At 35.1% G+C, this 26869-nt stretch overlaps 3 protein-coding genes across 4 annotated transcripts in view; 2 read left to right on the forward strand and 1 right to left on the reverse strand.

The window, feature by feature from the left end:
- Nucleotides 1–26869, reverse strand: part of vari (MAGUK p55 subfamily member vari) — a 158525-nt gene that overhangs the window by 100756 nt on the left and 30900 nt on the right. The gene's annotated exons all lie outside the window — the stretch shown is intronic.
- LOC146993413 (uncharacterized) lies at nucleotides 4151–18185 on the forward strand. 2 transcript variants are annotated; one of them, XM_085808486.1, is made up of 5 exons: nucleotides 4151–4780; nucleotides 4878–4946; nucleotides 6288–6365; nucleotides 6603–6668; nucleotides 18015–18185. In XM_085808486.1, the coding sequence occupies exons 1-5, from the start codon at nucleotides 4635–4637 to the stop codon at nucleotides 18016–18018; spliced, it is 363 nt and encodes a 120-aa protein (XP_085664612.1). In that variant the 5' UTR covers nucleotides 4151–4634; the 3' UTR covers nucleotides 18019–18185. The 2 variants fall into 2 exon arrangements, with proteins under 2 accessions (XP_085664612.1, XP_085664613.1); XM_085808487.1 differs by lacking the exon at nucleotides 4878–4946.
- LOC118195559 (uncharacterized) lies at nucleotides 8318–10942 on the forward strand. Its single transcript, XM_085808485.1, has one exon. The coding sequence runs from the start codon at nucleotides 8327–8329 to the stop codon at nucleotides 10775–10777; it is 2451 nt and encodes an 816-aa protein (XP_085664611.1). The 5' UTR covers nucleotides 8318–8326; the 3' UTR covers nucleotides 10778–10942.

The raw sequence follows: 26869 nt of genomic DNA on the forward strand, positions 1-26869 counted from the left end.
TTATTCTAAATCTTATGTTTCTATAAAAATATGGATGATAGTATCAGCCTTTCTTTCAGCCATTTCATAAGCAACAGCTTGTTTAAAAATAAATTATGCAGTTAATGTCAGAAATATTTTCGGAAAATTCGAATAAACATCAAACGAAAGTTCTCAGCTTTAGACAATTCGATTTAAACAAAGTTAAAGTAAAGTAGCAGACAATAAAACGGTGAAGATAAAAATTTACTCTTACAAATATTTAAGAAAAAAAAAAGGGGGGGGAAGAAATTTTTAAAAAAAAGTAAAGATTTGAATAATATCATCTATAATTTAAAAAATAATAATTTTTCACAAAGTATTAATAAATATTTATTACGCATCATTGAGGGGGGAATTCATGTAATTAATTCTCCGTAAAAATTTATTTGAAATTTAATGTTGTAGGGTTTATATTTATTTTAACTAACATTTATTTTAAGTTTAAACTATCTTTCCTGTCAAGCCTCACTTTCCCCTGGAATTGCCAATGCCAGAGTATGTAAATTTTAGTAGAACGCGCAAAGTATTCAAATTTTAAGCAGAAGTAATTTGAGTTAAATAGAAGGGAAACGAGTTCGAAAGTGTGCTTTCTTGCTTCACGAGCGTGAAGGTTGCTAGGTAGAAATTGAAGAACCGCGCGTTTCGGCCTGTGTGCTTGCCTCGGCAGATAGTTGAATCTTTCAACTTAATATTCAGAAGTTTGCTGAAATATCAGCTGTATCTTAGAACGCGGTTAGGTTAGTTACGTTTAGAGAGCCTCGTAGGTAGTAACTTGTTATTATTCATTTTTAGTTTCTTATTTTTATTTTACCGCCGGGTCGGCGTAGTTTGTGAGCGTCAAGTGCACGCATCTGTAACTACTAAAGTAGAATAAATAGGGAGTTAAACCCTTCTTAAGAGTTTTGTAAGTTCATAGCAGTCACTACTATTGTTGCGTGTAGGTTGGGATCGCGCAACACCACAATGTTAAAAATAGTTCTGGCAATTCATTGTAACAAAAATCCATAGACCACATTTGGCATTATTATCGCTCAAAAAAACATGCCAAATTTCAAAACGCGAAAATATGTAAATTCATGTATATCTTGGAAAATTTTGAAGAAAAGAGTTTAATTTTTTGCAGATATGCTTAGAAATACACCTACTGATGATGACACCTACTGCTTAGAAATACACCTACAAATACTTAAAATGATGGTAAACATTTTCTAGGTTATAATTCAAAATTTTTTTCGAAAAATTTATAAAAATTATTTAAAAATACAAATTTAAAAAATAAAACACAAAAAAATGGGTAAATTTTATTTGGAATGAACCTAAATTTCGAAATGTGAAAGGAAAAATCAAAAAAGTTTAGTAAAAAAGAGATATTAATAAATATTTGCCAAATTCAATTAACATTGAGGAGCTAAAATTTTGAGAGCTAATATTTTAAAAACTACTCGTACGATTTTTACAAAACTTGGCATTCTGGCATAATTTGAGTCGTAGAATTGAAATATGGAAAAAAATTGGTATGTTATTTCAGAAAAAGTCTGATTTTGGGTCAAAATACCTACGTTAGAATAGTGCTACATATAAATCTAATATATATCCTAAGTCGCGCTTTCGAGACATGAAAAACGCAATTTGAATTTTGTCAATCGGCCCAGTAGAACGGGAGATACAGAACTGCCCCCCCTTTTTTTGAGCAGTGTACATATGAAAACTCTACTTTATATTCATTCAATATAAAATACCACACAGTTGGAAAAGAAAAAGAATAAAACGCTATCACGGCCAGATATAAAACTTAAAATATTTTGGTACACTTAAATTTTACAATGTACAATACCCATGTACTAAAAATACCAGTTTTTACTTGCATTCATTTTCTCTCAGTTTGATTTAGCTGCATCACACATTCCAGGGCAAAACAGGCAATGAGTATTTTTTCTCATACCTCTTTTCCTTGAATCCTTAAGCATTCAGATAATGATATATGCAGTATAGATATAAAATCATAGAACATATGATTCATTAAAATACATAGCATTAAAATTCTAACATCAAATCCCAACACAAAATTAAATAAAATAATAGAGACCTGCTTCTTTCAGGTAGTGAAACAAATTGGTATTGACCTTTCTTCCTATTAAACGGTCGAGAGGCAAGTCACAGCTATTAAACTACTTCTGATGAAGACTATTAAAATATGGACACTCAATTAAAATATGATGGACTGACAAAACAGGCTCATTCTCAGCTTTCAGTAGGTAGTTATGTGTCCCTCTAATGTGACCAATTCTAAGGCGAGTCAAAAAGAACTTCCTCCTTATGATTTCTAGTAGAATCGCAATCCTATATTTTAGGATTCACTCTTCTCAACTTGTTACAAGATTGGAAGTCGTTAAGTCGCTGCCAATTTTTAGGATCTTTATTTGATGATACAACTCGTATCTTTCAAAGGGACGAGGCGACCGGACATTTAAACATCAGATTTCGCTGTGATATCTGCCAGCTCAGTACGCTTTATTCCTGTATGCCCGGGAACCAAGCAGTACAGAATTTCATATACACAACTTGTTAAATTCTGTACAACAACTATCACAGAATTCTCAGTGCTGGAAAATGATTCTAAAGCCTTCAATGCACTGTACGAGTCTGTATATATAATGAATTTTTTATGACGCAGTCTTGAGATGTACAAAAGCGCATAATATATGGCAGTCAGTTCAGGGGTTAAGACTGAGGAAGCATCATGTAAACGGCTGCTCTTCATGTGGTCACCAATTATAAATGACATCCCAACATGACCAGCTGACTTAGATCCATCTGTATATATGGAAAGATAACTGCCGTATCTATGCCTGTGCTCAGCAAAAATTCGTCTGTAGATGTTCTCATTAGTGGTTGTTTTGACGTAACGGTGGAAGATATCAAGGAGCTGGATTCGTGCATTTTCCCAAGGTGGGATTTCAAAATGCTGCTTGTAGAGACATATCAGACAAGAAGAGTTCTTCAATGAGAGGATGAACTCTTACAGGAAAAGAAGGCACATGGGATGGATGTGCTTCAAATAAAATGTCAGAGATATTATCAAGTAAATACAGTTTATAAGGACGGTCAGGTTGAGACAATATATTAAGATACTATAAAAGAGACAACTCTTCACGTCTCAAATGAAGTGAAGGTTCGTAATAGTCAACATAAAAAAAAGAAAAAAATTCTCTGTTCTAGTTAACAACCCCAATTCCAATCCATCTTTACCTTCAGCCTCTAAGGAAATTATGTTTTAGTTTTCTCGTTTCATCAATAGATGGCACTGGTAGCTTAACTCCTATCCAGCCATTCTTATCTTATCACTATAGCTTATCTTGTTCATTTGCTCTTTGGCAGCTGAGGGTTAGGTAAAACCATCAAAACTAGTCCTGTGAAAATTTGCAAATATAAAGCTGATTTTTGTTGTTTTACTTCTATATTAACACAAAGACTCTCGACAGGAGATGTCCTTGTAACGATCACATTATTCGTGAAGCTTCAGTAGTTGCTTGCTCGTGTCGCCATCTATTAACACCAGCGAGAAGTGCTGCATATCATCAGCGTGACCCAAGCTTGGGTCTGTTCACAGGGTTCATAGCCACATTTTAGTTAAAAAAAATAAGCACCTATAAGCACTTTTCAAGCACATTTTAAGAAAAAAATTAGCACCTGTCTAATTACATTATACACACCTGCATAACCTTAAAAGAAAAATTAGACTTGTAATTTAAAATATGAGCAATGCAATATTTATTAAGAGAATGAGCATTACCTCAACAATGGAAAACAATTAACTTTTTTTTTTTTTTTAAATTTTAAATGACAGTTCAATTTACAGAATTAGTTTACAATGAGAGGAAAAAAAACTATGCAGAACTAAACTTTATTACAAAATTTAATGATGATATTTCAGTTGAAAATATAGAAAATAAATAATAATAAGCTATATTAATTGTATTCGTACGGCACCTAATAATAAATACAATTTATTTTTCCACTCATATTAACATTTAAATAATTTAACTTAAATCAAAATTCTGAACATTTTCTAAATTTTCATTGCATAACAGTTTTCCCTTAACATATATTCCAAGCAAAGTAATTTAAGGTGGTCTACTACAGCAGCATTACAATACTAAAAATTTTTTTACACGCAGAATCGCTAATTAAGAAACTATGTTGCGTGCAATTTGGCAGAAATATAAAGCAATAGGTCAGTTTTCGAATCACAATGTTAGAATCAGGTTTGAAATGAAATTTACTTAAATATTATATTTTAAAAAAATTAGTTTGAAATACGTAATTTTAATGTGTAGTTTGGAAAGCCATCAATAGATGGCGCTACGAGTTAAAATTTAACATTGTAATCTTATTTCTGCAAAAATTCACGAAGTAATTGATTTTGATATCAGTTATAAATCATATTTTTTTCTAAATAATATTTAGAAGCGTTTCATATATTCCTTTATACACAGTTTTCACTAAACATTGTCAGCTGTCAGCAGAATGACGTTTACGGCAACCCTATTGCATTGCTATTCCGCACTCGTTTTGTTTACATTTATTTGTACTGTGGTCAGTTTGCAAAAAATATGCGAAAATATCAAGGACGACCGAAAAAACATCCTGGTTTTAATAAAAGATCCAGAATTCAGCGTAAACGTCGAGCTCAAGAAAAAAATATGAAATTAAATTCCCGAGATGTGGAAGATTCCGAACAAGCGGATGTTTTCGAAAGGTGAGAAATAATTTATTCTTTATATCGACTACCCCGTGTTTATGATTTCGTAGTAAGTTAATTCCGAAGTAAAATATGCGTATTTTTTTTATTGAAGGTCAGAAATTATTGATACAACTGCATCTGTGTCAAAGGAGAATCATTGCCCGGATGATTTTTTTACAAAGTAAGTTTTTTTTTTATGTGTGTGTATGAGGGGATGCTAATAATTGTTCAATTCTGTTATAAGAATTTATTCCTCCATTCACACTAAATTGTTGGGAAATATTGAAAGGGTAAATTCCAATTCACAAGGAATTGCTGAAATAATTGAATCTTTTCAAAAGTATGAGCATGTTCTTGCGATCTAAATTGAATTCACCATCATTACATGTATTATTGGAAATTTTATAGTCATATGTTTGCTACGAAATGCTTTGTCAGTTACCTATGGTATATTTTAACAGGTGTATGCACATTTATTCATGTGCTCGCTGTTCAACTTGCTTTTTTTTATTATGTCATTTACTTGGATGTTAAAACTTTCTTTTAGCGTTGGAACATTTTATGATCATTTAGTAAAATTTATATATAAATATATATTATTGCTTGTTTATTTATGGTTCTGTGTATTTGTCATGTATGCATGTTGTGAAGTGTAGTTTTTGAAAAATATGTCACAAATGTTAAATTCCACCAAAAGCTGAATTGAATTGATATTGGGATGCAGGTAATTAGAAAATATCTGCTGTGTATTTTGAGCGTAAACCAAACTAGTGCCAAGAATGGGACCAATACGCTCAGGCTTGCTTAGCCTTTTTGCCATTGTCCAAATTGAATTATCTCCAGTATAAAGGGAGTGAATGCTTTCTCTGTATAACATTAAAATATCCGTCTGATCAAAAATCTACCAATAAGAAACTTTTCATATGTTATGTGACAGACTTTCTGCAAACAGAAGTCCTCAGCTCTGTTCTTGTACATGTTTTTTAATTGTGGTTCAGATGTGTACTTCTCAAAGGAATTCTTCTCATAGGAAGATTATCTGAACATTTAAAAACTATATTCTGCTTTTAGGGGCCTAATATTTTATGCCCCTAAAATTAATATTGAAATTTCTAAAATGTTGAAAAATATGTCATCTGGATTCTGTACAAAAAATATAATCCCCTTTTTCATTTCTGCATTTGCAATTCCTGCATTTTCTTTATTCCTACATTTTTTAATTGGAAGGAATTTCATTCGCAGAGCCCTCTAATTTATTCTTACAAATCATGTAGTAATGTACCATTTTAGATAGATATAAATAACACATTTTGTAATTTTTCTAAACTGTGGTTATACAGCATGATATAATAGCTACACAGGGTATGGCGAAACAGTATACAGCAATATCTGTCGCACTGTCTGAGATGGGTGGTAGTCATACATAGCTTAATGCTTAAATTTGTTGTGTTATTTATTTATTCATGTTTTTTTTTTTTTTTTTTTTAATTATGTTATAGCAGTTTATTTCTTTCATTCTTAGGTCCGGAAGTGAAAAATTTGACTTTTCTACGCCAGAAGTTACAGCTAATGTTCCTAAGACAAACCAGGCTTTCCTGAGGTAAGTTGGTTTATTTTTAAAATAGATATTAGCTGTGCATGATATTACAGTTACTTAATTATGGTTAACTAATTATGTATTAATTTAGAAGTCAAGCAACCAAAATCAGCGTTATATTTTCAAATAGTGAATATTTCAAAATATGATGTTGATTTTTGTTGCTTGACTCTCAAATTAATACTTGGTCGGTGTGTTATTGTATCTTAATTAAACTAATTATGGTTCTTTTCTTCTCAGTTCTGATCTGGACATTTCAGTTATTGACTCTGACGTAGAAGGTAGAAATACAAGCTCTCTTTTGGGGTAAATATGTATTTCTCTATGCCAAAATTAAAATGTCATCATTTATGTTTTTCTTTTATGGTGTTACATTATGTTGTTTACATACTGATAGCTATTAAAACTGTTAAATATAATATTGTAGCTATCAAAAAGAGGGGGATGAATTTGATTTGTACCAAATTTGGATGTTTTGCATGAAAGAACTTGAAAATAAAAGATTTTTTTAAAAATATATTCATTGAAATCAGTGAAATTTTCAGTCGGGACACTGAAGCAAATGAAAATATTTTGGGGTTTGATTCTTTTGATGGGAGCCTCATCAATAAGCCTACTATCTTTTTTAAATATTGCTTCTTTTTCATTGTTTTCATGATGTTTTATGTTCCCTTCATGAAAGAGATTTTTAATAATTTAAATTTTGTTAATAAAATATAACAAAATGAAATCTGTGATTATGTGGCTGTTATTTTTTCCATATATATTTATTTGAGGAAAACCACAAATTTTATTATTTTACAGAATTTTTAAGAAAAATATAAGGATAAAATTTTTTAAATAATTCTGATTACTACCTTTGCTTTCCTCTCATAATGTGCCTCAAATTAGAGCAATTAGACAACAAATTTAAGTCGTGATCTTTTTTTTTCCAAGTTTTTTTTTTTTAGGCTTAGGAGTATAAATTGCTTATCCCCACAAGACAGTGCATCTTCTTAGTATGCCATCCTAAGGCTCCGTTCACATGATGGTATAAATGTCATAGACGCATAATCATAAGGCACAAAATGTGGGAGTTCCATTCACACCTGCGAGAGAGGGTCTAAGCCATAGCCAATTAGAGAAGCTAAATTTGTGCATGCATGTATGTGTCTACAGCTTTCTCTCTCAATAGGTTTTATGTATATGCTCTGATTGGCCGACTCTTATATCAAGTCGGCACAAAGTTGAAAACTTCAAGCTTAATGCCCAAACTAGTTTTTGTGACATAGCAAGGTCTGACTATAAAGCGTTGTTAGTTGGGAATTATGACATTTATACAACGGCTTGAATAGAGCCTTAGAAAGCCATTTGGTAACTGAGTTATCCACCATGAAAGAGTTATTCTTGCCCCTCTGAATTCAGTGTTTACTGGAACACGAACATTTTATACTCAGGTGTAGAGGCCCTTCATGTGAAACCTCCGGCACACAAAGTAGTGACTAATATTGCATGAGCAAATGACACTGCGAGCATGGAAGCAGCAGTTGTGAAGATGACTCATCTTCTTGTAGTAATATACTGGTAATCCAGTGTATTATTATTGTTAATTTATTTGCTATCTGTTGCCTAAATTTCCTAAACCTAATTGCGAATGGGCTGCCTGCATGGGTGTTTTCATGGTTTTCCCCGTGTATATGAGCCATTTCCCTTAGAAAGTCCTCCATGAAAGCATTCCTCCTCTTAGGAAGATCAAGTGCTTTGCTGTCATCAAATAAGCCAAATTTAAACCTAATTTGTAATATTTATATATATTAATTATATATATGTATATATATTGTATATATATATATTTTAGCTTGGAGTCTGAGCCTCTTCAGGAGAACCTTAATGATGAATTTCTGTGTCCTGATTCACCTTTAATTATCGAAAGGGAAGATCGAAGAAAGGCAAATCCATTACCATCTGGCAGAACAATTTGCAATATGTCTTTTGTAATAGTGCAGGCTAGGACATTAGAGCAACATTCCCTAAATTGTAAATTTGGAGGATCATTTATTTTTAACAAAGTGATTCGACGTGGTCTTGTCACTACATATAACTATGTATGTGATAAAATTTTATGTGGGGAAATGGCAACAATTTGTTCTGATATGGAGAAAAGCAGCCTAAATCAGCTTGCAGTATTAGGTGCGTTATCTACTGGCAGTGGATTTTCACAAGAGGAGGAAAAGTTTAGCATCATGGAAATTCCGTATATGAGCAACTCGACCTTTGCTTCTTGTGAGCGAACTACTGGCAAAATAATACAGGGATGTGCACAGGAAACTATGTGTGCTGCTATAGAAGAGGAGAAAAGGCAGGCAGAACTTCGCAATGATAAAGATAATGATGGTTATCACTGTATAACTGTCATTGTTGATGGAGGTTGGTGTAAAAGAAGCTATGGGCATGGTTACAATGCTTCAAGTGGCATATCTGTTATTATAGGCATGGTCACCCAGAAAATTTTGTTTGTTGGAATTCGCAACAAAGTGTGCCTTATATGCAGTGCTATTGAAGATGGCAAGATGCCAAATAAAGTGCACCTTTGTTGGCGAAATTGGAATGGGCCTTCTACAAGTATGGAAAGCAGTGCCATTGTGGAAGGTCTGAATTATCTCCAGTGTGTTCACAAAATACGTTGTACTCGACTTGTTGGAGATGGAGATGCTAACACAATGGCCAAAGTGAAAGAAAGCGTTTCATATGGAGGACGGGTGATCAAAGTAGAATGTGCTAACCATGCTGTTCGAAGATATCGCAGAGCTCTTGAGAAACTTCAGCAAAATACTGCGCGCTTCCCCGGGGCTAAAGGAATTGCTGCCCGTAAATTGCTGAAAATTAAAATGCCACTGTTAGTCAGAGGTGCTAGAGTAGCTATAAAAGCTCATGCTTTACCTAGCCATTATCAGCACACACAAGAAGCTATTGATGCATTAGTATCTGACTTGAGAAATGGGCCACATCATATATTTGGCAAGCATGATGCTTGTAGTGCTTTTTGTGCAAAGAAAGGTGCAGAGTTGGACAGCACATACAATGAAATTTTTTCCTCGGGTATGTTGCAAGCTATTGAAGCAGAAGTGGGAAGAGTACTGATATCGTGTAGCAGTACTCTTATTTGGAATGCCACAAATAATCCTGCTGAAAGCTTCATGAGTCAACTGTGTAAAACATCTGGTGGAAAAAGAGTTGATTTTTCCAAAGCTGGTGGCATGAACAGGCGTGCGAGTATTGCTGTCATGGCCTATCAAAATCCAGCACAGCAGTGGCAAAAAAATGCACAAAAAGCTGTAACAGGAAGTAGCCCCAGGACTCCAACTTTGAAATTCTTAGCTTCCAGAAATAAGCGCCATGTAAAACGTCTTGAGAGACGTAGACTTTTTGACACTGAGAAGAAAAAGAGAAATATGAGGAAAGCAGGACATATTCAGCAAGGTGGGGATATTTCTTATGGTGATTTTCCTGAGAAACCAGACCTATCAGATGAAGCATATGAATTGGCAGCTAAAAATTTTTTTATATCAACTGAAGTTCCAAAAAAAGATTCTCTTGAGGCCGTAACACGTGGACAGTCATCATCTGAAAGATGGCGTCATGAAAGATCAAGAAGAATATCATCATCCTTTTTCAAAGATGTTGCTGATAGGCGTCCAACAACACTCAGTGCTGCTTTAGTGAAACGTATCATATATAATGATAACGTTTCAACTAAAGCATTAAAGTATGGCTTGGCTAACGAAGCAGTAGCCTTAAATCAATACAAGGAAAAGCACATGGGAAAAAACATCAGACGTTGTGGCCTTTTTATTGATCCTAAATATCCCTTTCTTTGTACTTCGCCAGATGGATTGATAGACGAAGATGGATTACTTGAAATAAAATGTCCTTATACAGCCAGATTCTCAGCAGACTTGTCAGACTTTTTCAGCAAGCCTAATTCTGTTGGTCTTCGGATGGATGCTGATAATAATCTTTATTTACCGAAAAGCCACAAATATTATTTTCAAATTCAAGGGCAGTTAGCCATAACAGAGAGGAATTGGTGTGATTTATATATATGGTGCAGAGAAGATGCAATCACATTAAGAATACCCGAAGACAAAACTTTCTGGATCAGTTTAGTTCCAAAACTCGAAAAATTTTACGTGAATTGTATTCTTCCTGAGCTTGTTGATCCAAGAGCACCAAGAAAAATGTCTCTTAGAGAACCGAAGTATATTGTTGATGCTAGAGCACAGAATGAGAAACAAAAACAGACCACTGCTTCTGTAAAACAAACACAAGAAAAAAGAGAAATTGAAATTTCAGAAGCAGATAAAATTATTTCATCTCCTAGAAAGAATGCAGGAGAGAAAAGAATCAGGAAACCAAAAATTATTTTTGATTTGTAATCAGTAACAAGCCAAGCCAGCACACCGTAACATTTTCTACGTCTGAATAAAAACTATGCCTGCAACAAAGCATTATGATTAAATCCATACCTAATTAGAATATTACCCCATTTCTCTAAAAAAAATATGTTCAAAAAGTCTCTGCTTTGAGTAATAGATACGTCTGATCAATTCTGCCATAATTCTGTAATCAATACTTGAAGCTAGAATCTCCTGTGCTGCACTGCCATCGCATCTCTTTTCTGAATGTTTCATCATCCACTTCTCATTCTAAATATTCCTGTGTGCTTTCATTTATAGCTGCTAACTTGTGAACATTTTCTGCACCACATGTTATATTTTGCAGTGTAAATAATGCGTGCAATCATATATTTTGGTTTTAATCATCAGTAACTTTGGTAAAACTACATTTATGCAAAGAAGACTTCCATAAAGTCACAGTTTCTGTGAAAAAGAAAATAAGTTTGATGACCTCTGTCATAATTCAATAAATAATTTTTTAAAATAGCATCACCTGTGCTGCACTAACATTGGAAAAAATTAAAGTCATCTCTTTTCTGAATGTTTCCTCATGCACTTCTGTTTCTAAGTATTCTTGTGTGCTTTGATCCATAGCTGATAACTTGTTGAGAATATTTTCTGCGCCACATATTATACTTCGCTATGTAAACAATACCTGTAATGATGTTTTTCGGTTTCAATCATCAGTAACTTCTGAATAACCACATGTCTGTAAAGAAAACCTCCATAAAGTCACTGCCTCTGTAGAAAGCAAAACAAGTCTGATAAACTCTGCCATAATTCAGCAGTCATTTTTTGAAGATAATCTCCTGTGCTGCACTGCCACTAATTATTAAAGATAACATCGTTTCTTTTGCCCTACCGTTGCAGAAAATGAAAATCTTTTCTTTTCTGAATTTGTTCTAGTACTCATGTGGCCTGATATGCTTGTTCTCTAAACATTCCTGTATATTTTCTGTGCAGCTGCTAACTTTTTGTGAACATTTTCTCCACCATACTGTATACACCTGCTTGTAAACAGTGATAGCCATTAAGTGATGTACATCTACATATACTTAATTTGAATACAAGAAATAAATATATGTCTGATGAACTCTGCCCTAATTCAGTAATCAATTTTTGAAGATAGCATCTCCTGTGCTGCAGTGCGATTGCTGAAAATTAAACTGATCTCGTTTCCGAATGTTTCCACGTCCACTTCTGCTTCTAAATATTCCTGTGTGCTTTCTCCATAGCTGCTAACATTTGAACATTTTCTGCACTACGTGTTATACTTCACAATGTAAAACAATGCCTGCAGTGAAGTATTTTGGTTTCATTCTTCTGTAATTCCAGTATAACTCCATTTCTCCAAGGAAGACCTCCACAAAGTCACCGCTTCTGCAGAAAAATGTGTCTGATAACTGTACCATAATTCAGTAATCAATGTTTGAAGAGAGCATCTCCAGTGCTGCACGCGATTGCTGAAAATTAAATTGATCTCTTTTCCGAATGTTTCCACATCCACTTCTGCTTCTAAATATTCCTGTGTGCTTTCTCCATAGCTGCTAACATGTGAACATTTTCTTCACCACGTGTTATACTTCACAATGTAAAACAATGCCTGCAGTGAAGTATTTTGGTTTCATTCTTCTGTAATTCCAGTATAACTCCATTTCTCCAAGAAAGACCTCCACAAAGTCACTGCTTCTGTAGAAAAATGTGTCTGATAACTGTACCATAATTCAGTAATCAATGTTTGAAGAGAGCATCTCCAGTGCTGCACTGCTATTGCAGAAAATTAAATTGATCTCATTTCCAAATGTTTTGTCATCCACTTCTGCTTCTAAATATTCCTGTGTGCTTTTCCCGTAGCTGCTAACTTGAACATTTTCTGCACCATGTTTTTCTCAGAGTAAACAGTGCCTACAATGAAGTATTTTGGTTTTATTCATCAGTAATTTAAGTATAACCACATTTCTGTAATGACCTCCACAAAGTCACTGTTTCTGTAAAAAAATGTATCTGATGAACTCTGCCTTATTTCAGTAATCAACTTTTGAAGATTACATATCCTGTGCTCATTCCCATTGCAGAAGATATCTCTTTCCGAATGTTTCCTCATCCAGTTATGCTTCCAAATATTCCTGTGTGCTTTCATTTATAGCTGCTAACTTGTTGTGAGCATTTTCTGCACCAAGTGTTATACTTTTCAATGTAAACATTGTCTGCAATGAAATATTTTGGTTTTATTCATCAGTAATTTCAGTATAACTCCAGTTCTCCAAGGAAAAGCTCCACAAAGAAAGATCTCCAATACAATTATTTACATTGTGTATTCTGATAGGCTTTAGAAATTTTTGAAAGTATTGGAAATTAATAACTTGGCATCGAAAGTGAAATTACAATTGTACTAAGTAAAAAGACACGTTTTATTTACAGGAATTCTATTGGACATTGGGTATTTCCTGTATGCTACAACATGTGCTTTATAAAGCAAAAAGATACGTTGGATTTACAGGAATTCTATTGGACATGAGGGACTTTCCTGTATGCTACAACATGTGCTTTATAAGGCAAGGACATTGCTTAAGAGGGTATAGATATCGTTTGCGGAGAGGACTCCGAGACAGTGAGCGTTAAGTTGCTAGTTCCCCTCGCTTTGTGTTTCGCCTGATACTGCTATAGTAGTTTGGTGCGCCAACTTCAGTTAGGAGCACTGTAGGAAGGCCTAGCATGCCATATGGTTTTATTGAATTTTTTACTGATTTCTGCATTATTAATGAGCAATTTTTTCCAGTTTATTGTTTCTGAGATCACAAACTTGGAATATATATTCGAAAGTAGTGGTTCCTCTCACTGCTGCTGAAGAATGTGACCTTGATTTCTTCAAACACCTTAAAATGCTTGCTCATAACGATTTCCTGCAGAAGCAAAAATGAGCATCCAGAGATGAAAGTTTCCAAACTCTTCAAAGCAAGCGGATAGCATTGAACAGCAACCTGGGGATGATGAAAGTCATAAAATCTGGTGACCCGACAGGCAAGAAAATTTAAATGATGATAGCTGCTATAAGCCGATCGGCGGAAGTTCAGATTCCGGCAATGAGCCAAGAAGAAATAAAACTATTTGTCACCAGCCAGAAAGAGTAAGGAAAGTGTCTGCTAACATGAGAATGAAGGTTTTTGATGCTGCAAAAAAGCTGATGGAAATAGAAATGCCAGTACCCAGCCTGACATTCCCCCCCCCCGGGGGTTGACGTAGAGAACTCTGCGAAGCTACTGGCTAGGATCTGTATCTAGGCAGTCTCGGATTCTGCTACACCAAACAAGTGGCTTGCATTAATCCTATCACAATTCAGGACTCCTGATTCAGCTGGAAGGACATCCATACAATGATATTTGAGAAGAAGACATACAAAATTGAGTATTGTGGAAAGATGATTGCTTATATCTTGAACGTGGATGATCCACTTGTCTACAAAACTCATAACCATTCTAAAAAATAAGGACATCAAATTTCAGTGCATCCTGCTCTCACAAGAGAGAAAGGTGATCATTAGAAGCCTTCCCAGCTCCACATGTTAATGCTGCCTCATGTTGCATAATATAATAATACACACACTGGCCAATCAATAAGAAACCTTTCAGATTTTCATCTGAATGCATGCTAGGGATGAAATATCCAAATTTTTTCTATGATGTGGATTATACTTGGTTAAAATGCCAGTATAAGTAAGGTGTAAGAGTGCTTTTCATGATGAATGAAGTAAAATGGGGAAAAAAGGTAGCAGATCGTTTACCATTTGAAAAAGGGGCTTATTGTTGGTGCACATTTAGTGGGGGCATCGATTTCGAATCCTTCTCTAAAAAATGTAACTGCAGTTCGAGCATAGTTTTCAAAGACAGTGATCGGCGGTATCTCCGATGAATTGTACGGCAGAACACGGATTCAACTATCACAAATCGTCAACCAAGGCTCTTCCCAACAAATTTCAGCTAGAACTATGCGCAGCGAATTGCAGAGGGATAGGAATGCATGGTTTTGGTGCCTGTAAGAAAATCACTCAGTTCTGCCGACATGCAAGACTTCATTTTCAGTGGTGTCGAGAAAAGACACTGGACATCTGAGGATTGGAAATGGGTAATGTGGTGGGATATTACATTATGTATTACATATTAAACATAAGTTATGGGTTACCTCATAACTACAGAAGGTTCCTGTTCGCTGCCAGAAAAGGTTGAAGTAATCTGCAATGTAAATTACCGACAATACATGAGCTTTGTTCATTTATGGGCATGATAAAATTTTATCGATGCTTTTTGAAAAATGCTGCAGAAACTCAAGGAGTCATACACGAAATGTTAAAGGGTGATAAAAAAAGATCATTGTAAAGTTCCATGCACAGATGAAGGTGTTTAGTGTATTTAATTATGGCAAAGCACACTAGGGCTATTTGCCTAAGATAAGGGATGCCTTCGTGGAGGACTTTCTAAGGAAAACTGGCTCATATACACGTTACACATGGGGAAAACCACGAAAACGCCCATGCAGCCAGTACGTTCGCGGGATTCGAACCTCGGACCGAACTACCAGTGTTCAGCGATTTTACCGCTCTGCCGCTGGTAGGCCTGCACAGATGAAGGAATTCACCAGTTTGAGAAGTGCAAATCTGATTTAGTCAATGGTGCCCTTTTGTGTTTCCCAATGGATTACCCTTTGTGTGCAGATACATCAGACTTTCCTATAGGATCAGTATTGCAGCAATTGGAAGAACAAGAACAAGACTGAAAACCTATTGTGTTCTACTCTAAAACATTAAATAATGCACAGAAGGTTCATAGTACCTATGACAGAGAATTCTTAGGAATATATCTTTCTGTCAAGCATTTTAAACATGTATCGGAAGGACGGAAATTCATCATACTTACTGATCACAAGCCACTGTCATATGCATAGAAGCAAAAGAATGGGAAGGCATAACCCAGACAACAACACCAACTTCAGTATATATCGGAATTTTCAACTGATATTCAGCATATTGATGCCAAAGAAAATTTAGTTGCAGTTGAAGTAGTCTCAGTTACTGGCTATGAAGCAGTAGCAGATGCTCAAGAATATAATGAAGAATTGCAACATTTAATGACAGGTAGTGCTTCACTGAAATTTAAATCATCTACATTAGCATTTTGGAAAACATTAAGATGTGACAGCTCAACAACCAGTATCAGGCCTTTTATTTCAAAGCAATTTAGACAACAAATGTTTCATCAAATTCATAATTTTGCTCCTCTGGTATCAGGACAACTGTCAACGAGATGACTGAAAAATTTATCTTTCCAAATATAAAGAAAGAAATTCACGAATAGACTTAAAGTCCTGTTAATTGTCAAAGGAGCAAAGTCAACAGGCATACAAAATCTAAAATAGCCGAGTTCCAAGCACCTCATGCTAGATTAAGTATTGTGCAAGTTGACCTGATTGGGCCATTACCACCATCTGCTGATAGGACGTATTATCTGACATTTATTGACCATTTTTCCTGTTAGGGAGAAATAGTTTCTTTACCAGATATCACAAGAGAAATGGTTGTCAAAGCATTTTACAATCATTGGATTAGCAGATTTGTTGTGCCTAGTTCCATAATCTCAGATCAAGGAAGACAGTTTGAGTCGCAGCCTTTCAAGAGCCTTGCAAAAGTATGTGGTGCTAAAGTTTTACATTCCACTCCATACCACCCACATTGCAGTGGGAAAATTGAGCAGTTTCTCAGAACTTAAAAAAATGCAATAAAGGCTCACAGCAACATCAGATGGACAGAAATCCTTCTAGGATTCAGAGTTGCAATATGTCCTGATACTAATCACTCTGTAGCTCAAATGGTATATTTTATGCAAATAAGGTTACCATGTGAGTTTTTCGACTACCTACCACTAAAACTAAACCTGAACCATAACAAATTTACTGTCTTTTATGGATCAGCACCAGTTTATCAACTGCTAACAAACATAAAATATTTATGCATAAAGACTTGAGATCATGTTCTCATGTGTTTGTGAGAACTGATCGTGTGAAAAAGGCACTTGAATTTGCTTATTGAGGGACCATTTTTTTGTGGTGAAAAAATATGATAAATATTTCCGAGTCTTAATTAAGGACAGACAAGTTAACATTTCATTGACAGACTGAAACCAGCTTATTTGTTACTTTCGAACAAATTACTAGAAACAGTGACTAAAAATAAAAAACCATTTCACATTTCATGTACCCAAAATTCTGATATTGTACCTAACGTCAAATCTATTATTCTAGATGGTATGAAAATCAGAAAATGTGTTGGATTTAAGGACTAATGTTTTGTATATTTTGCTATACTTCATCATCTTCTAAATATTAGTAAATATATATCTGCATTAGTGATAATCAGCTGTGAGCACATAGTGCACCATCTGCAACTCATTTGGGTATAAACTATGCTAGTGATTATAATGTCCTTGCTTTTTCCCATATGCCATATGTTGCATGAAATTTTGTTATATGAATCTAGCTTCCTGTGAGGAATTTCTGTGATCTTTCTAGTATGTATGGTCAAGAATTAGGCTTGTGATATACTGTCATGATTTTGCCCACATGTTCCCTGAATATACTACCATTTCCTTAGGAAGACTTCCAAGAAGAATACTGTTGTGAGTTCTAAGCCTAACTATGGTTTGGAACTGTTTATAATGAATTATTGGGATTCTGCACATGTAATGTGGATGCAATTCTATTTCCATTTAGAAGATTTTCTGCAAAGGCAATGCTTTAGCTGTGAGATAATTCTGTTTTGGAAATAAAACTGATATTTATTTAGATTTGTGGTATTTATAAGGCAGTTTATCAATAGCAGGTAGCATCTTGCCTCTTTGCTTTGATCAGGGCCTGTGCAACCAGTGGTAGTCAAAATTTTATAATTTAGCAGAGGGCACTGAGCAGCAAAATTTAGAGGCAAAAAAATGTTCAGAACTTACGAAGACATCAGCCAGCAGAATTTAGGATATGCAGAGATTGCACTGAGTGGCAATAGTGCCATATGTTACATTTGCTATCTGCATTATTAATTTGTGAAACAATTTCACCTGCTTGAAAATGCATTTTTCTGTTAGAAATTTGTATTTCTTGCAATTTCTTTTTTTTGGGGGGGTCGAGAATATGGTGTTAAAAATATTTTATCATTTTCTTTTTTTTTTCTTTTCAGGTGAAAATTTTGTGCATGATTTGGCTTTCATTGAGACGTCTCTGGGTCAGGAGTTACTAAGGAAGAGAAACTTACATGCAGGTTGAAGCATGCAGTGTCAAATGTATAAGGAATATAAAAGATGCTGTATATTAGTATAAGTTTGAATAACCATAATAAAAAAATTGTGTTTTTTCTGCGAGTTATTAAAATTGGAAATAATTAATTACAATATTTATGAAAATTTTCGAAAATAAAAATACAAGTAGTATTTAAAAAGTACTGCAAAACTCATTTTTAAGTAGAAAAATTATTCTCAGATGAAATTCTTTATGCAAAAGGATTCGATTATGCAAAAGGACTTTTTTAGTATTTGAAAGGTTCATTTGAACCCAACAACTGAAACTAACGTATCCCCAGTTTATTGATACCAACCATTTTGTTGGTATCAATGAACCCACTACTTTCTAAAAGCATTTCTGTCAATTACTAAGGGCTAATGAACAAGTGTTGAATTCTCAAGATGAATGTTGCCGAAACAGAAAAAAGTGTACTTCAGAACATTCTGCAGTAGCTCAAACAAAGTCACGGACCTCATCTATACCGTAGTCAGAGAGAAATTATTCCCCTTCCTTTTCTTTCAAAAGCTGAGTTTCCAAACGCACAACGGGAGGCCGTTGCTAAAAGCTGTGGAACCAGTTTTATAGCTATTTTTAGCAACTTGCGAGCTGTTTTTCAGATAACACAGTAAATCTCGGGGAGGGGGAATTTGAAATCATGATCACTGCCGGTACGGCAGAATTTACGTACAGCAAAATTGTAAAATTCAGCGAAGCATCAAGCAATAAAATTTTAGAATTTTGTGGGAAGGGCACTTGACAACAGAATTTATTGCGTACAAAGTCAGCAAAATGCATAGCGCCGTACCTGATTCATGATACAGCAGTATTCATTACCAATAGCAAACTTGTTTGAGGATAAGTTCGAAAAAATGTTTTCTAGTTGTTACCTAAAATCGGTAAACAATAATCTTTGAAAGATTATTCGATTATATCGTTACTAATATGGTAAAAATTTGAAAAGCAATCAGAAGCCGTATCTCTAGGGTCTTCAAGTCATGATTTGTTTTTATTTGTTCGAATATGATATTTATATCTCTCTTCCTACAAGTATGTATCTTCGTACGTATAAAGTATCAAAAATAATAAAAGTAATTAATAAATTTTCTCTAGTTGCCCTGAAAACTACATCTGAATATAAAGATAAGAAAGACATCAGTAAATTGCTGTTGTTATTTGCTGATCATAATGGTAATCAACCGAACATGATCACATATACCGTCTTCAAAACTTTGATTTTTATCAAGCTTCATATAAATACTAGGTTTTTGTTAGTCACGTAATTTGACATCCTAAATTTAAGATGACAGATGAAATAATGACTAGTTCTGAATTAGCTCACTCAGGAAGTAAAATTTTCTCCTTCCCGTCAATATAGCATATTTATAGCTCCCAATGATGGTGATCACTAACTAAATATGTTATGGATTAGAACCCTATTGCACTCCATAAGTTTTTCTTTATTCGCTTTATGTGCATGCATGCATGCTTGGTTGTGGAAGAAATTAAAAAGCCCCCCCCCCCTTTTTTTTTTTTTTACTTAGGTTATTCGAATGTATACGCCAGACATTTATTTGTTGAACTGTAGTTATAATTTGGAACGTGGTGCTAGAGCCGTTGGAGCCGAACCGAACGTCAGTTTGTTTAGAATTATAGAGTTTGATTACGCCAAAGCAGGTGAATTTGGAAAACACCAAAATCGGTCATGCATCCAACTCGTTATCGAGGCTTGAACTCCGGATGAACTACCAGTGTTCGGCGGCTCGCTTGCTAGAACTGCGTTAGGCTCTTTGAATGTAGCAAAGCCATGAGGGTTACCTTCTTAAGATGGCAGGCCTTCGTGGAGTCATTTTCTGAAGGCTTAGATTAGGTTATTATGGCAAAGCACAGTAGGATGCCTTCATGTTGAACTTTCTTAGAGAAATTGACAACCCATACACGTTACACATACAGAAAATTATGAAAACGTCCATGCAGCCAGCCCGTTAGCCTTTATTCGAATCCAGGTCGAAACTACCAGTGTTCAGCGATTTAATTCCTCTACCGCGGGAGGGCCTAATTGCTGAAGGGAACTGGCTTGTATTCATGTTACACACGGTGAAAACAAACAATGCAACCAGCTGATTCGTCTGGCATCGAACCCAAACCAGTTCGAACTTCCAGTATTCAGTAGTTTTAACCACTCGGCCACTGGTGGCGTGTGGTAGGAGCCACAGATAATGTACTGAGTAGCAAAAATCCCTAATAGTGGCCCTGGTTACTAGTAGGATTGTAAGTATATTGGTAATCATCCAATCTACAGCAAGGAAATTTCGGAGCTTAATTGTAAAGTCAAATGCGACACTCCGATAAACGTGGTATATGTAGAGATGGAAAAATTTATTATTTAAAATACTTGTATTTATTAGTAAACATTTTATAAAATTTATTCTTAATTTAGCGTTTAAGAATTCTAAGAGAGTTATCTGAGTATTTTTTCCTCCTTTGGTAATCCAATAAAATTGAGTAAATTTATGTTCTGTAATATCTTTGCGTGTTATATACATAGTTTTTTTTTTTTTTTCTTTCAAAGTTAGACAAGTTTACACAAACAATATAGGTCGAAAAGGGAGCTGGTCTGCGCCCGGTGAGCCTGTCGGCAGCGTCGCAAAGCGTAATTTGACTAACGAAAAGATCATGCTTTGGATCTGGTGATCTGGATAGTCACTTGTGTTGAAAAATAAATTTATTTCAACAACATAGGCCAAAAATTTAGTTGATCTGCGCCCGTGAGTCCGTCGGCAGCATCGTAAAGTGTAATTTGACTAACAAAAAGATCATTCTTTTGTATTTGGTGGGATTGCCGTGGTATTAATCACAAATAGTATATGGAAAAAGGTAAAACCCTTGACAGTAAAGGATACAACGAGATGCTAGTGCATGTTGACGCTGCTATCAAGGAAAAGAGTCGAATTGAGTTCCGGCGCAGAAAGGTAACGTTCCATCAAGATAATACCATACGTGTCTGCATTCACCGGCTAGCCTCTGTACTGACTCGAAAGGGATCTTTCACCACATCCACCATATAACCCCGACATCGCACGTTCGGACTTTCAGCTACATCTTGCTGGTCCTATCTTCACTTCTGCACAAGACGTCCGAAATGAGGTTGACCTGTGTTTGGACTCGGGCCACCAAGTTTCCGAGCCGAAGGTTTTGAAAAACTACCAAAAAATTGGCAGAAAAGCATAGATTTTTGGTAGTGATTACTATCCGCACTAAAGGTACTGACTGCTTTTTTTTTCATAACTTTATGAAGAACGTTCGTGCTTAAAATTTTCGTTACAACCATTAAATTCTGTAATTTATGAATTCCTTCCCACTTCTCATGTATTTATCAACTGTTCTTTATGAACCTGATATTCCTACAATTATCAGCTGTACTTTATAAATCTGATATGTAGAAACGCAATTTGATTTTATGCATTTCAGTATCAAGTGAAATCTTTAAACTAATCGTTCATTATAACACTTTATGTTGTTTTCATTCAAAGCTGAACTCAGATAATGTGCCGAGGTTGAACTACCAGTAATAGGCGACTTTAGCGCTCGCCCGCTAGAATTTAGAGAGGAACTGAGTGCTAGAATTGGGTTAGGCTCTTTGAATATAGCAAAGCCACGAGGTGGCAGATAGCAGATGCTTTCGTGGAGGAAGTTTCTGAAGGCTTAGTTTAGTTTATAGCAAAGCTCCCCATACACGTTACACACGGGGAAGATTATGAAAACGCCCATGTAGCCAGCCCGTTCGCCTTGATTCGAACCCAGGTCGGAACTACCAGTGTTCAGCGATTTAACCGCTCGGCCGCGGGTGAGCCTAATTGCTGAAGGAAACTGGGTCGTATTCATGTTGCACAACAGGAAAACAAACCATGCAGCCAGCTGGTTCGCCTGGGATCGAACCGAAACCAGGTCGAACTTCCAGTAATCAATATTCTTAACCACTCAGCCACTGGCGGCGCGTGGCAGAAGTAAGAGCCACAGATATTGTAGTGAGCAGCAAAAACCTCTAATACTGGCTCTGGTTACTAGTAGAATTATATATTGGTAATAATCCAATCTACAGCAATGAAATTTCGGAGCATAATTGTGAAGTTAAATACGACACTCCGATAAACGTGATAAAGATGAAAAATTTTTTAAAAAAGGAAACTTACTATGCAAATACATGTATTCATTAGTAAACATTTTATAAAATTTATTCTTAATTTAGCGTTTATGAATTCTCAGAGAATTATCTCATCGAATTATTTTTTTCTCCTCTGGTAATCCAATATAATTGATTAAATTTATGTGCTGTTAATATCTTTGCCTGTTATGTACATATTTTTTTTTTTTTTTTTTTTCCGTTCAAAGTTAGATAAAACTGAACGTACGTTACACTGAAATTACTTTGTCTAGAAAGTAAGCGCTTGAGTAGAAACAGATGTTGGGTTTTATTTTTAGAAGACATGAGATCGCTTTCTGTAAAGTAATGTTATAAAATTTTGAATTTGAAATAATCGTACTTCGTTTTTAGTAGCGCAGAATGATAAAGATTTAATGAGAATATAGCAAAGCATCTTTTTAGAGACGCTGTTATAATTTTGCTATTTTATTTTTTTATGGTAGGTCAAGAAAAAAGGCAGGCTGCTAAATACGGTAACAGCACATTACTCTGTTTCATATATAGCGAATCCGCTCTGAAATGAGGCACGAAGCGGTAAAGTAGCTGAACACCAATATTTCGGTCCGAGTTTCGAATCCCGCGAAGGGACTGGTTGCGCTTTCGTGGTTTTACCCTGTGTAACGTGTCTAGGAGCCAATTTCCCTTAGAAAGTCTTCCACGAAGGCATCCTTTCCCTTAGGCAGATAGATCGTACCGGTGTTTATTTTATCAACAGTACTGGTTATTTTTAAAAATGATCATCCTAGAAAGGTGATTGCCAAAAAGTATTCACTTCGCATATTTATACGTTATGCATGAATATACTCTTTTTAGTCAATCTAATATATATAAATTACTAATGCTTTAAAAAAATTCAATTTTCAATATTCTGTTTCCTATTTGTTCCTGTTCAATGAAACAGATTCATACACAGCAAATCCAAATGCATCGCTACAGGAAGATGATAAACCAGCACAGTACGTAATTACAGTTACATCCGGAAAAGAGTAGATATACATATAAATACATAATATATATATACGGTATACAACGATATACAATATATATATATATTGTCGTTTTTTAGGATGTATCTATAATATGTATCATTTTACTTTATTAAAATATAATATTCAATTTTGTAATTTAGGAATTTCTTCTCCCTTATCATATATTATCAGCTTGTACTTTATAAACCTGATACCCCTTCAATTATCAGCTGTATTTTATAAACCTAAAACATAGAAACACAATTTGATTTTATGCATTTCAGTATCAAGTGAAATATTAAAACTGATTGTTCATTATAACACTTTATGTATTCATTCAAAGCGGATCTCAGATAATGTGCCGCAAATTATTTCCACACTAAGTTTTTTGTGCAAATAATACGTCCTGCTAGTGTTTTTGTAATAAAATGCATGTTATTAATTGATTTCGAATTTTCGTTGCATCTTGATATTGCTGCCAAAAGATATTCAATCAACAATAGTATCTTTTACTACGTTTATGTGTGTGGATACATAGACCATTTCTCCGTGTACTAGAAAAATTTGATAATGATTTATCCACTTTTGAAGTAAAAAAATAATAGTTAGGAGTGTTATACGATTTTATAATACAAGTAAAAAATATATATAAAGCTCTGGAAAGTGCTAACACATATTTATGGAATATTATGGATGGTAATTTATGAAATATTATGGATGGATGAGTAAATGGAATATTATGTGCGTGCTATATATGTATACACATATCATCAAGTATAAAATCATTTATATATAATTTTTATGTCGCGATGAAATTTGTTTTCTTCCGCAAAATAACGGCAAATTATGAAACATTACGCAACATTGAAAAGCGTGATGAACAAATTTTGCGAAAAGAAATAGCGACTGCTGCACGTATCTCACAGATATCTTTCATTCAACACAAAGGTGAAAAAGTTCTATTCCTGTTCAAAACATACCCTGCAGTCTGAGTCACAGACGGAAGAAATGACAGCAGGTCTTTTGTTCAACTGAGGGGATGTGTTTTATGGCTTACTCACTTTCCCGCCAAACAAGTACAGAGGAAGGAAGCGTCGTTGCCATAGTAACCAGGCTGTAGGTAGTCTTACAGATTTGAGTCTTTATCGCTCAACGTTCGTAGCGCCATCTGTTATTAAAAATCGACATGAGAAAGGGGTATTAAACGCTCTTAAGTAAAAAGAGGCACATTTCTGAAATCAGAAGACGGGAAATTGCTTCATTCAGTCATCCTTTAACAATAAAAGCTTAACTAACCAGCATACTCGGAAATTCCCGAATTTTCCGGATAGTAACTGGAAAAAGAGGAGTGGGGAAGATTGTAGCCGTTCTTTAGATTTAAATTTAGGCTAAATAAATGATTTTGACATTTCGATATGTGCATCATATAAAAACCAACGGAACTGAGAAATATTCTGCTTAGAAAGCACAGTAAAACTCTTTTAAGTGTTCATAAACAAATCTCAGATTGAACATCAAAATTAATTACCAATGCAAAATACCGCAAACGTTATTGCACAATACGTGCGGCGTAATTCCATTCCATATGTGATATTACGCAATCGGAATCAACACCTGCCGGTATTCGGAGAAAGAACTAAATAAAGGAAAAGAAAGAGACTTACTAATCTGGGGTGTTTCTGATTCTAATTTTCAACAGACTGTATTAAATTTCCGGAATAGAATCAATCTTCGCTTGGGTTGGGTAGACCGCAAAAACTTTTGGTCCTAATCCAGATTGGACAGTGACAAAAAAAAAGTCCGCTGCTTCAATATTAGAGATTTTGCGGAGAAACTCCCAACCTCTGTACTGTATAATGCATTGGCAAGGAAAATGAAATTATTTTGACTATTCGATTACTTTCCTTTTATTTAAGCCATTCCGAATATTATGCCTTAGAAAGCTAATCTGTGTAAAAACACACCCATTTTTGGAAGTTTATCTATACTTCAGCAGTTACTGCAATTATATTATTATAAATATTCATACATATGCCCATAATATAAGCATAACGATCATAATAAACACGAATATGAACTGACCACGCGGAACGAGAATGCAAATTTATTAAAATCTTGATAGAAATTCAAACGTGTGTAGTATTTGGGTGGGAGGAAAAGAATACCGAATGTACCGGAATTTTCTACGTTTTCGCAATTCTTTGGCCAATAGAACGACGTGCACCTGTCTGTACTCTCGCGCGCACCACAGGTTACGTTTATGCAGAGGAAGGGGGCGAAAGCAATTTTCGGGAGTATGATTCACCATCTGACGTTGCATATAAGGAAGAAAAGTTGTTTATTTAAGTTTCGGCTTTGGTACGGGGAAAAAATGCGCGTTCATTAAAAACAAAGAATTAAAAAAAAGCAATAAAAGCGAAAAATAAGCACTAAAAACAAAAAAATAAGGGCTTTAAAGAAAAAGTAAGCACCTATAAGGGCCTTTATATTTTATTTTCAAATATAAGGACTTATAAGCTTTTGTAAGGACCGCTACGAACCCTGTGTTCACTACAAGTCAAATTCTTTACCAATAACCTAAAAGATCTTCGTTATGCTAAGTTCAAGAATTCTCACTCTTTTGAATTTGCAAGTGCTGACTTGTTCTCAAGATCACTACACACTGTCCTCCCAAGCATCTATGATGTGATATAAGGAGATGTTCAGTTTGTAGGTGTGACTGCGAGCCCAGTGCTTTGGATGTGATTGATTGTTATGTTTGATGGGCAGTGAATGGATGTGCGCAGTTGGATCTGTTGATGGCTGGTGGAGATGTTTGAGAAACCCCATTTTGTTCACATGTGTGTCGCTGTTAGGTTGTAGGATGGAGCGTGTGACATAATTCATCATTTGTCCTCAGAGGAAGGAAGAGTATGTAGTTCTCCAGGTCACCAATGTAGCAATCACATGGTTTGTGTAACCTCGGTAGTTGCTTGCTTGTGTCGCCATCTATTAACACCAGTGAGAAATGCTGTATTGCATGATCGGGACACGGTCCTTGGTCTGTTTACAAGAGTCGAATTCTTTACCACTAGCCCAAAAGAGCTCCGTTGCACTAGGTTCAAGAATTCCAACTCTTTCAAATTTGTGAGCATTGAGTTGTTCTCACGATCGCTACATCCTGAAAGCACCAGAACAAATCCACAGAGCTTGGTAATGAACAGGATCTAGTTTTAACAACACTGAAGACCTAGTGGATCCGTACACAACTGAGCCGTAGTCCAGTCTAGAGCAAACAAGAGCTCTGTAAATGTGAAGCACAGAGCAATGCTCTGCTCCCCAGAAGGTGTTCACCAGGACTTAAACTATTTAAAACTTTTGTACACTTCTTTCTCAGGTTTACGACATAAGAAAGGAAAGTCAATTTTTGGTCGAACATCACCCCTTAAAACTTTACTTCAGGTGCAACTGGAATCATTGACCCACTGAAATATAATTCATGCTCAGGATGGAGACCTTGCTTTCTACAAAAGTGCCCGCACAGTCTTCTGTTTTGAAAATGTAAATCCTTGTTTGTTTGCCCATTCCTGGATCCTGTTCAAACTG

This window comes from Stegodyphus dumicola, chromosome X1, assembly GCF_044657685.1.
Source record: "Stegodyphus dumicola isolate Sdum_Otavi_A_Nest chromosome X1, ASM4465768v1".
Taxonomy (NCBI): Eukaryota; Metazoa; Arthropoda; class Arachnida; order Araneae; family Eresidae; genus Stegodyphus; species Stegodyphus dumicola.

Bases quoted from the DNA above. Each gene is read 5' to 3' on its own strand.
- LOC118195559 (XM_085808485.1), top strand. From the start codon at position 8,327: ATGTCTTTTGTAATAGTGCAGGCTAGGACATTAGAGCAACATTCCCTA.
- LOC146993413 (XM_085808486.1), top strand. From the start codon at position 4,635: ATGCGAAAATATCAAGGACGACCGAAAAAACATCCTGGTTTTAATAAA. The intron at 4,947-6,287 runs GTAAGTTTTTTT...TTTCATTCTTAG, and splicing joins CCGGATGATTTTTTTACAAA to GTCCGGAAGTGAAAAATTTG. The intron at 6,366-6,602 runs GTAAGTTGGTTT...TTTTCTTCTCAG, and splicing joins ACAAACCAGGCTTTCCTGAG to TTCTGATCTGGACATTTCAG.